At 49.1% G+C, this 12140-nt stretch overlaps 2 protein-coding genes across 2 annotated transcripts; both read left to right on the top strand.

Annotated features, from left to right (window-relative positions):
* Positions 1–1246: 1246 nt before the first annotated feature.
* On the top strand, positions 1247–3228 carry FIESC28_00724 (uncharacterized protein; the record flags this gene model as incomplete). Its single annotated transcript, XM_031154875.1, has 3 exons — positions 1247–1620; positions 1702–2676; positions 2760–3228. The coding sequence occupies 3 exons, from the start codon at positions 1247–1249 to the stop codon at positions 3226–3228; spliced, it is 1818 nt and encodes a 605-aa protein (XP_031021021.1).
* A 2210-nt stretch (positions 3229–5438) lies between these two features.
* Positions 5439–6674, top strand: FIESC28_00723 (uncharacterized protein; the record flags this gene model as incomplete). The annotated part of the gene is made up of 2 exons (XM_031154874.1): positions 5439–5485; positions 5543–6674. 2 exons carry the CDS (start codon positions 5439–5441, stop codon positions 6672–6674), a joined length of 1179 nt encoding a protein of 392 aa, XP_031021020.1.
* Positions 6675–12140: the final 5466 nt, after the last annotated feature.

Here is a 12140-nt window from a genome sequence, read left to right as displayed (position 1 = left end):
AACGGACGGATATGTAAACTACATCTGGTGACTGACTGACAGACAGTGAACTTTCCATCGATATCGTTGGCGAGTATACTACACACCCCTCTATCGGCAGATATTCACTCCCCCTAGTCAGTCTCGATTGACACATTCTCATTCATCTTCAGCTTGTATCTTTCCTCCCTCCGACACATTTTATTACCCGTTTTAGATGACCTATGTAAGAATCTCACTGCACTTCCATCGCCAAAACAAAAATAATAGTAAAATAATCACAAGACTCGCGTGCTAATGATTAGCATTTCTCGTCATTTTTTTTTTACCGCCACATTTCCTTGTCTCAGTCTTCGGAGCTGGGCCTGTCCAGTCGCTGTCCTGTCGTCTCCCGTTCTCAGCCCTTGAAGTTGCCCCATAAGGCCCGTTCTTCACTCACTCCCCCCCTCCCCTCCCTAGAACTCACCCCTGTACGTACTGTAGGGCGTAGGTAATTCAATCTACAAGGGGTCCCAGCAGCGCTTGCCGAAAGCCCAGCCCAGGAACAGAAGGGTGTGACAGCGGACAGACAGCCCAGCGAGGATGGAGAGCCCAGCGTAAACGTCAACGCACTGCGGGCGGGATCATTAACCTGAGGATCAACTGAAGAAGGTGAACTGAACTTTAACCGCCCTTGCACCCACTTACCTCACCTTCCCGTTCTCATTCTTCTATACCACATCCCCATACCATATTCCAATCCGTTTTCTTTCTTCCCATCTCACAGTTTTGTTTTGTTCTCTTTCTCGGTCCAATCTTCAATATAATTAACCAACCAAGAACAACGCCTCAATACACACATATCTCACATACACCCGATACGCTCTGTCATTCGTCAAACTTCCTGCCCCAGCTGCACCAGCATCTTCGGTGCTGCCGAGAAAGCCATCATCGCCACACTTTCAGCACCACACTTTCAGCACCACACTTTCAGCACCACACTTTCAGCACCACACATCACCCCGTATTGTCTTAGCACCAAACGAGTCGAATTGAATTGAGGACAAGAATCAGGAGGCAACCTCTAAAAATATACAACAGCACAAGTCCACTGGGAAACCGATTTCTCACTGCACGACCGTCGATTCTATGACGGAATAGGTTTCGGTCCTATGACATCCTAGCTCCAACCTCCCCCGAACGTTCAGCTGCCATTGCTTTGCCTCTTTGCTCCATCTTCAGCTCGAGTTGTGCACAAAACCGCCAAGCGAAAAAAATCAACAACAACATGGCCTTTCCTCCCAGTTATAGAGAGCCCGGTCCGGCTCTCCCGAGCATCATAGTCCCTGCCACAGGCGATCGATATAGAACGCACGCGAGTCATCACGAATTGCCTTACGGTAGAAGTCCTGCCATGTCAATACCTGGCATGCAAACAAGAGACGACGTTCCTCCTCCACTACCTCCTCCCAAATATCTTCACGACCAACCTAGCGCTTTGGCTGAGAACATGAGAGAAAAGCGGGAATACGCCCAAGGTTCTTTTGCAAGTGGTTACGGAAGCATGAACTCATCATATCACGAAGACCGCCCAAGTTATCAACGAAGAAGCAATACAAGCGATAGAGATGAGGGTTATGCCAGTTACTCCTCAACTGATAGGTACGACAAGCATTGGCTTGGTTTAGGCCTCCAATGGCTTGACTAACACGTTGGATGAATGGAAACTAACATGATCCACAGGTCCCGCGAGTCCGTTCCCACAGGCTTTGGCCTCCACCATAACCACTACCAATTCCAATCACCAGCCCAACAAGATGTCGATGTCCTCAAGAAGAAGCTTGATTCAACTCGACCTTCAGAAAAGTCACCACCACGATCCCTTCTCAGCTCTGGAGCCAACGAGCTCCTATTCCGAAGATCCTCTGGTGAAGGTCGATTCCCTCCCGCGCTTAGTGTTCCCACGCAATTGCCCATTCACCCCCGTGGTGGTCTACTAGCCTCTCCCGCAAGGTTGACTGATACGCCAATCCACTCTGCCATCTCACCCCGAAGCACACCTTTCTTCCATGGAGACCGATCACCAAATGACAGCTCCGATATCGATCGCTCACCACGAACACGATCAAAGAGGAATAACAGTGATGATGCCACCTCAACAAACAGCTATGAGTTTACCGGCGCAGAAGATATGGATATGGAAGATGGACAATCGCTAAAGAGACTGCATATTGACGATGCTTATGTGCCTGGTGGACAAAAGAGAAGGGCTGCCAGTCCCAATGACGAGCACCTTCTTGCTATTAACCGACGTGGATCTCCCCAAGGTCGCTTTACCAGTCTTCCTCGAGGTGCTACCATGCCATCAGTGCCTACCTCGCGATCAAACTCATACATCTCGACCATGTCCATGTCAATGCACCCTGCAAGCATCACAACTGCCAACTCTTTCGGCCGACGTTCACCAGTGGGCCCCTCACCTGGCGGCATCTCACCCACATCTTGCAACTCGCCTTACACAGCTCCCGTCTCTCTCAACCCAAGCCCTCGAACCTCCATTTCTGGCCGGGGTTCAATCCACTCTAGGACTGTCTCGGGTGCCAGCACACGTAAGATTACCGAAGTGCAAAAGCCAGGCGGATCCAAGGTCCAAGGCTTTTTCATGTGCGAGTGCTGCCCCAAGAAGCCCAAGAGGTTCGAGACGCTTGAGGAACTCAAGTAAGTTAGATCTCATCTCAATCTCCGCAGACCCACTGCGTGAGACGTTTACTTGTACGAACCCGAAGCTGACATCAATTTAGTGCTCACGAGGCTGAAAAGCAATACGAATGTTCATTCTGCGGCAACCGCTTCAAGAACAAGAACGAGGCTGAGCGCCACCAGAACTCTCTACACGTGCGCCGCCATTCGTGGTCATGCTCAGCTCTGTCTGGATACGATAGGGCTTTTCACGATTCTACTAACCGACCTGGTGAAGCTGACACCTGCGGCTACTGCGGTGATGAGTTTACACGATCTGGACGTGGACCAGGTACTGGTGCCTTGAACGGTGGTAATGCGCCTCGACACGCCACGGAACAGGACTGGGATGAACGCATTAGGCATCTGCAAGAGGTGCACAAGTTCAGAGAGTGCAACTCGTCCAAAAAGTTCTTCAGAGCGGATCACTTCAGACAGCATCTCAAACACAGCCACGCGGGCACCAGTGGAAAGTGGACCAACATGCTAGAGAATGCTTGCATGCTCGAAGAGGACCCAACACCTCGGTAAACGCACTATCCAACCCCGAAGCGACACTGCACAATAAACATACGAAATGTAATGTCTCTCTTGGTTAATCCCAGCGAAGGAAGACATGCCAGTCGGCCGCTAAAGATGACGAGTCACGGCTAAGTGTTTTGTGGGTGTTTGGCTTCTGAAGATGGGTGGAGGATCAGGCGGATGAGGGCGGGGTACCAAAGGGAAACCGCCGGCGCCGAAAGGATCAGTGGGGTCCAGGTTCTATTGGAAGATCAGCGATTCTGACCTTGGATTTTCAAGACCAAGTGAAGTGATCTGCGTGCTGCAATCAGCATGCCGTTGGGAAGGTCTCGAAACAACAAAGCCATCGGCAACTGTGCGACGCCAACCGCCCGCAAGTGGGTGAAAATCCATCCAAACAGCGAGGCGAGGCACATACGACAGACGCGGAGAAAACTCTGTATCGCGTGGGCGGATTGCCGCATGATGCAGGATGCGGCAAGTCCAAAACGAATCAAGGTGCCGCTCAACTGCGTCCGTTGATCGCTCGGATCAATTGGTGCTTTCCGCGTGCGTGCAGACCTTTACGCATGTAGGGATGCGGTTATCCGCGCCCAGGGATTGCCTTTCAGGGCTGAAGCACCACTGTGGCAGTGCTGTCGGACAGATGCTACCTTGGCTTGCTGCGTTGCATCTCTGCACCTTTTTTAACGTTTGATCCGACATGAAACCAATATCTTCCAGCTTGGCGTTTTTTTCAACAGCCTCCGGCCCGACAGGATCAAGGACTGCAAAAATGAGTTTGATGAGGAATATACACAAGGCAAGACGCAAGGCCTGGGGCCATGCGGCGCTACTTTCTTACTGGGCTTGGAATCCCTGTCAGAAGGATGAAGCTACACGACTGCCGGAATTTGATAAAGGAAGGAGTACATACTTGGGACATTTTAAAAAAGAAAGCCTAGCTAATGGTCCCCCGACTGTTAGGAGGACAGGGCTGGGAGGACAAGGGCTTCACTTTCTGTTGCCTGGGAACGGTGGACATGGGCTTCACTTCGTATACATATTAGCTGACACAGCTTGATGCTGGTGTCGCATGCATCTCTATCTTATCTTATGGGTAACGGCACAAAAAGGATCAATCACACAGGGTAACGGCGCGAATATTGGCATTGCTTTTTTATGAAAGCGAATAGGTACACCAGGCTTATAACATAGATATATAGCAGTCTGAGAAGATAAAAATTGCACTTCACTTCAAATACCTCGTCTCTCTCTACTCTTGACTTTAGATACTTCATTTTCAATCTGCCGATGTGACTTGAAATACCTCATGTCTCTCGAAACTTTGCCGATGTGACGTACCTAGCCGTTCCCAAACCTGAGGATGCAGCCGTTGCAGGGACTCATCCTCCACTTCACCGTAAGGCTTAGTTGGGAGGATTTACGAGTGTCATTTCAACATTTGCGAACCACTGCCTCGGGCGTCGGCAAACTTAAAACTGTCCTTTCTCCTTTTCAAAGCGGAATTCAAGCGCAACTCCCGTTTGGGTAACTCGTGCAAGCAAGATCATGACATTTCTTTTCAGCTGGCTGTTCAGCTGGCTGTTCAGCTGGTGGTCTGGTCTGGTCTCGGAAATAAAAATCTACATGGAGACGGGAGTGGGCTGTCACGTGGGTAGCTTTTTGAATTGCCTTTTTGAGAGTAGGGTGTTTTTGGAGGCGTTACTTTACTGGGGATGGTGTAGAAGCTTCACTTGTTTGCGATGGAAATAGATGAGACAATGGCTGTTGCGAAAAGAGCATGAATGTTTAGATGTGGCTGATGAATTGAGAGACTGACGGTGACGTGGCGGTGCACGATGGCGGGGTAGTTTAATGTGGCGGTTGAAGGAGGGGCAAATGGGAAAGGTCATGATTCACACCGAAGATTGAAGCTTAATTTTTATTCCTTTTTCTGGACGATTTTCCTTTTTTCTTTTTCTTCGCTTGATCTGATTGTTTCTATAAATACGAGCTTCTGGAAGTGGCAAGTGGGATTTACGAATCTGACATCTTTTTGGGGGCCGAAAATTTGAACTTGCGACAAACAAACATTCATCCTGGCAGAGTCCAACAATTCCACAGAGATTGGGCGACAAGAACATCACGAGGACGACTCGAAGCCACAGCTGTGGGAGGAATTTGGTCACCGATTTGACCCTCAAGAACTTGAGCTTCTCAAGCAAAGTATCGTGCAAATGGCGCTCAGCAGGATCGACGGCCAGGATGAGCTATTCGTTGGAGGGTGAGACGCCACTCGACCGATTTACGCATATGCAATAGCTAATTTGTGTTTCTACAGTCTTTGGGCTTTGCGCCGCTCCGACTCGCTGACCGATCGTCGCATAACACACGTTCTCTCTCTCGTGCCCTTTGACATATCAAGTCTCAAGAACTTCAAGGACGAACCGTGGATCGATTACGGAAAGGACTTTCGTCACCAGCTTATCGACATTGACGACGTGGATGATGCTGATCTGCTGATCGAGCTTCCTAAAGCTGTCAGATTCATCGAGGAGGGTCTTGGTGCGAACTATCTGGAGCATGATGATGCGGAGAAAGAGAAAGAAGAGGATGGGGGTGTACCGTTAGAAAAGGGCGTCGAGGACCTTGATATCTCGGACAAGAAGAGGAAGAAGAAGGGAGGTGTTTTCGTGCATTGCGCTGCTGGAAAGTCAAGGTCTGTTTCGGCTGTTATTGCTTACTTGCTTCGTCGATATCCCGGCCGCTTCGACCCCAACATCACCCCTACTGCCATCTCGGATCCGGCCCACTCTACGTCAGCAGAAACAGAAAATCGTTCGAGAAAAGATACCGCGCAAGAAGCCGTCCATGCTGCCCTTACTTGGATACGTCGAACACGCCCCATGGCGGAACCCAACGAGGGCTTCATGGAGCAGTTGGCTCTTTGGTGGGAGATGGGTTGTCCCGATGAGGTTGAGTCGCATCCTGTTTATCAGCGCTGGGCTTACAAGCGCGAGATTGATGAGAACCTTGCTGTAGGTCAGGCACCGACGAGGCTCCGCTTCGAGGATGAAGAGGTGCAGCCTCGCGATGACTCTGGTCTTAGTTTACGATGCAAGAAGTGCCGTCGAACACTCGTAACAGCGCCGTTTATCCAGGAGCACAAGGCTTCGGATAAGAAATCCTCTGCGTCTACGTGCCAGCATTACTTTGTTGAACCCCTAAGTTGGATGCGAGGAGTTCTAGAGCAAGGAGAGCTAAACGGTCGAATCCTGTGTCCGAATGAGAAATGCGGTGCTGGAGTGGGTAGGTATGACTGGAAGGGCTTCCGATGTTCATGCGGAGGATGGGTGACGCCTGCGTTCTCGCTGCAGAAAGCGAGGGTAGACACTGAGATCAAGCGGCCGACGGGTCAGAGCATGGGAATCCGAATGCCGCCCGGGTCAGCGCCACGGAGTGGGAACCTGTGAGGATGAAGCATGTCCGAGGGGCAACGGAAGTTACTGCTGTTACAGTACCCAAGTTTCATGACCGCGTTAAAACGCCGATGAAAGAACACTACCGATCCGTGATTACACCGCGGGCCTCCGAGTGACATGTCCGGAGGCCCCACAGGACTCCGTATCTTGTTCCAACGACGGATCCGCCCATGGGAAACTTTACTCTGTCGAGAAGACTCGTTCTGTTGCATTTTACACCTTTTCTGTTACATTATGCCTCGGCAGCAGCAAATTTTCGACGTCGATACATTAGCGAGCGAGCCATTGAGAGAACAGAAGGATCAAAAGCCGGCGGGGTAAGGCAGGCTCTAGGGCTTATGGGGGTGTGTAAGACGTGCTCTTGCTTGTGGAAAGGAAGAAAGGCCGGGAGCGTCGGGCTCCATGTTGAGAGAGACGGGATGATGGATGACGGTTCCTGGGGTGTGTCAAGTCCGATGGGGGGAGCTTCAAGCTCATAGGGTACGGATCAAGAATGCGAGACTTCAAAGTCCGAGTCGAAAGCATCAGCACTAGAAGGATCGTATCACTTCAGATCCCAACGCAACGCCGCAGCAAATAACATGACACCTTGAGTCAAGAGCCTTACATTACAGCCTTGAGCGCATTCCTTCTTACGAGCGCCTTCGGACTAACTATTGTGATAAGCCCTATGGATCTACGTTCCCCGACCCGCTATGTATGGTGTTTTTGACACAGCCACTGGTAGGGCTGACCCGTTCATGGACCAATAGCAGAATCGCAAGATGATAACATCAATAGACGGGGTTGAAACGAGAGATTATACGCAACTCGCATACGCCCAGTTGCAGTTTTGAACGACTGTAAGTTTAGTTTTTCTGTTTCTCCGCTTCCATTGGGCTTGTTCTTGTTGGTAGTAAGCCAGTCAGCACGCTATACATGGAACACCCTGCCTCGGAGAGTTCTCAAAGCAGATCGGCCTCAGAGTGTCAGAATAAATGACCGCTAGAGGCATAAGAGACGAAATAATTTAGCCACCTTATGCCAGCTTAGACTTATTCTTAGGCTATTTTATTTTGACAACCTCAGTCTTAGAGGACAATTCTTCTGTCACCCACCTGATCGGCCACACTTTTGTAAAGGTGAGCCTGTATCACAACCAACATATCATAGCGTCTGATGCATCAAACTTGACTTGTGAAACGGCGGAATTGATGATTTGATCTCAGTCGTTTGTTTCTTGGCAGATTTCTGCTTACGGCCTTTTTCGGCGATTGCCTTTTGGGGTATACACTCGTCTTACCAGCACCTCTCAGCCTTCTGACCATGTATTTTTGTATGGAGCATGTTCTGCATAGTAGCCTTGCAAACATCCATGACAGAGAGAAGGTTTTCTAAAGTGGTCATAGCTTCCTTTCTCTCTCGGCAGATGCTTCTATGACGCCGGGGAGTCTCTTCGCATCTTGATACCCCCTTTGGAGGTGACAGCGGGTCATAAGATTGACAGCTAACACTGCTTGTGCAGACTGTTTTGTTCTAGTCTCCGTAACTAGACTGCCTATCTTCCCGCAGTGTGCTTCATCGGCAAGTGCATGAGCCGTGATGTCCTTATTGGTTTGGGAGTAGGGAGTTGTCAACGCATTGGTTACCATTTGAGGAACAAAGATGCAATGACACTCAACCGTTTGCGCGCCGTTTAACCTGATAGTAGTCCGATCTACCCTTTTCTTTGTCAGCCCTACTACAAAGTTAGTTTGTTCCAAGGGGCGTGAACGATCCGAGCTTGGGCTCACACACCCCCTGGAGAATGGTACTTGTCAGTCTGACACTGGACCATGGCACGAGAGGCTTGACATCTCTGGGCTAAACGACCACAAAGGGAAAGGTCACCGCGCGGATGAATCCACGGCGTTGCAACCCCAACCCACGAGCAAGTGTTGGACCCTTGCTTTTTGCGATGATAGCGTGGAAGTTTCTGTGGAAGAGATGTTGATGTTGGTTGATCACCGGCATTGCCGTCTTACTCGGACGATGAAACTCGGTTTCATCAGGAAATTCCTTGTTGATTAAGCATCTTTGTTGACAATACACGGTTGTTGAAGGTGCATATGTGGTGGTTGTTATGTCATTGGCTCCGCATATATCACCCGATGGGCTGGTTGGTGTTTGTGGTACCATCACAGCTACCATTATGACAGCCACTATCACCAATCAATCGATACACCGCTTGATTCAAGACGTTGTTCAGTCACGAGTTGGCTCATGTCAGCCCTATAATCATGTTGTGGAGTGCACTCTACCGAGTCCGAACTTCACTTTCAAAACACACAACATGACGTTATTGAAGCGGCATTCACAGGCAGGATTCAGGTACTTAGCGGCACGGCTAGTGGTATTGATGCATGTCACTCCCTCTCACTGCAGTCATCACCTAGACGGAGGTAATGTCAAATACCGCTTCTCACAACAGTGGATCAAAAGGCTTATAGCACTAGGATTTGATCCTAATGTTTGACTCGCGCTCCTACGGTCAAGAGTAGCGAGTTTCGGGTCCGAATCGCGAGTCATCACCGTCTTACATGAACACTAGGAAAACAAAATAGAAAAACACCGTAGGAGAATTGATGCCGTAATTCTTCGGAGATCTGACAAGGATGCATCTCGATTTCCTCGGCCATTGAAGAGCCGTCACGATACCCTCCCCAAGTAACTGAGCAATGAGAGCTCTTTCCACGACACAGCTGAAGTGGGAAGTGTTGTCGCGGCTCTTGGACATGGGGGAGGAAGAGAGTAAGCACTAATCGTCCAAGGGGCCCCGCACGCATTCTGTCCTGTTAGAAGATGAAGAATGCGAGATTACAAGAATCCCATGTTTGTGAGCAGAGCGCATGAGAAACAAGACCAATCGCTCTACTTTATGCAGGTGTTTCAGGAATTAGGCATAATCTACGATATGAGGAAAAGTAAGTGGGATAACAGTCAAATACACGGACGCCCATATGGGATGTTGGATGCATATGCAGCACGTTTGTGTGTTGTATCGAGGGTGGGTGTCTTGGTCTTGGGTGTTTACAGTCGTTGTAACGGACTTAAGAGTGTTTCTGATAATTCCGTCGCCAAGATAGGTAGCATCTTTGCGGTCAGTCAATGATAAGTAATCCATGATCCTTTTCCCTGTTATATGGAGTATGTGGCTTGGTTGAGGTCCCCGATGTTATTGCCATGGCAATACCAAGACGGCAATACAAGACCGAGGCTTTCTTGGACTCAAGGAATTCAGGCATTGACTAAGAGGTTACAAAGAGTTGGCAATTGAACTTGGATGCTGTAAGGGAAGTGAGTTGCCACTGGCTTGTTACAACGTTACTAGTATTGCAAGTATTTTGAGACAGTATGAAGTTGTCTATGGGAACGTTCCTGGGTTCGGCCGACATCGTACATTTCATTGATAGAGACGTTGATTTCTTGTTATACAAGTGAAAGTAGACCTGTAAAACGTGTACGCCTATCATATGTGACGTAGGCTTGAGGCTGACTCGAGAGTAACGTTGACTGACAATGTCGGCCGAACGATTGCATAGAGCTTGCATAGAACCTCCCTGTCGGTAATTAGTGACTCTGAACGAACGATCCAAGTCAGAATGCAGCACGTAGAGATAGGGGGTCATTGGTCTCTAATCTTGAGCAATGGGTTTTAGTATGTGTCCCAGCTGTGAGGGCTCAATTGCCAAGCAATGTCACTGCTGGACTTGAACATCACAAACCGGAAACACTTCCCAAGATCTGATGATCTGTGCAGCCATGATTGAAGGTAGCTTGATTAGGTCTGTGTGTAGTCGTACAAGAAGGTACTTCATGGATAGATGTATAGAGGTTGAAGCCATATGTTGTTTACCATCTTGAGCGACCATGAGCAGGACGAATGACGGTCATCACTCACGTAATTTCGAAGCTACTATTCGTCCCTAATGCCTATTGCAATATATGTCACAATCCTGCAAAGTAATTGCTCATTCCAATGCCATCCGTAGAGTTGGCGACAGGCTCTCCAGAAACACTGCGCCCGATATATCATCAAGGCAAGGCGAATGTGTTAAGACAGGGAGAAAGGAGCAGCCAAGGATGTTAAACTTGGTTCAAGAGATAAAGCACAGCCTACTTACGCACAAAGTGTAATCCATAGATAAAAAACTTAGACGTCTGTCGACCAGGAGCGTGAGTTCAGCAACCTCGACTAGGAAAAGGAAGCTATCGCCGAGAAGGACTCATCACATTGTCCATATCAGCAATAGAGTCATGAATGCAATAACTCTCAATAAACTGGTACGAATCGCATAACACAGCGCGCCAGACTCTGTTGAAACGAATGATCATATAGTTTTGCATGAGTAACTCATCTCTGAGCATGATCGTCAAAGTTTTCAACAAACCTACGCCTTGGAGGCAGCAAGATGCTTCCACGAAACCTTCCTTTTGCTCTGCCTAGATTCAAGGTTTGGATCAAGGTATATAAAGGCTCTTCCCTCCCTGATTGCTCCCAGTCTGTTTCTCTTCCTTCCATCGACATCAAAACCGCATCCCTCGAACAACCACCAAGATGCATCTCACAGAAGGCATCGAGGCTCTATGTCTCTCGGGCACCCTCTTGGACGAACACAACATCGATATGGCAGTCCTTTTAATGCTCATCCTCTGGATTGGTTTTAGCAGGGTGTTGTTTGCCAGAAGACCGGTATACCTGGAAGTGCCGAGGACCGAGGCACAAACGAGTCCAGATGAGCATATAGGCTGGGTAGCTATAAGATACTGAAAGTTAACCAGGAAGATGGTCGACGACCATAAAACTCTCAATACTGGCTATGGCCATCGTCATATTCTCCCTATTGCTGGGCATTCTTTGCGTTGGTAGCACTTCTGCTCACTGACGAAGGCCTTCAACGATTCTCTGGAAACCAAGCCGCTTCAAACTTCGCTTTCTTGGGAATTGTTGAAGCCGCGTTACCATCATCAACACCCAAAAGGATCATGTGTCTTCTGACACACCTGCCTCACCTGAGGAGCGTCGTCCGCCTGTTCTGTCAGTTGTCGACGTTATGTCCGTTGTTGACCCCCAAATGGCTTCGTCGCAACCGGTCTAATCTACCCAGCATTCAGCAATTTCATGATAGCAGAGAATCTACCATGTCTACCATGGCACATATCGTGCCAGGATAAGGGGCTACTGCCCCTCCACATCTTACTCATACTCTCATTTGTGGGACTATGCTATCCCTTGACCGATCAACAGCCTCATCTCTTGTTTGGACTGTCAGTTGTGCTGTCCTTCCGTTCGAGTTGGTGGTGCCGCCACCGCCGAGTTGTTGTTATAGTTGTTGTTGCTTTTGTTGGACTCAATTTCGCAGTTACTCTGCGCTATGATGCCCTGTATCAAGGCCATCAACCACCCTCGGCACACAGTATCCCGTTAATGTTCGCGGT

Source organism: Fusarium coffeatum (genome assembly GCF_003316985.1).
Source record: "Fusarium coffeatum strain FIESC_28 chromosome Unknown BRIP53273_contig_21, whole genome shotgun sequence".
Classification (NCBI taxonomy): domain Eukaryota; kingdom Fungi; phylum Ascomycota; class Sordariomycetes; order Hypocreales; family Nectriaceae; genus Fusarium; species Fusarium coffeatum.
Note: the sequence above shows the minus strand (reverse complement) of the source record. Positions and strands in the feature narration are given on the sequence as shown.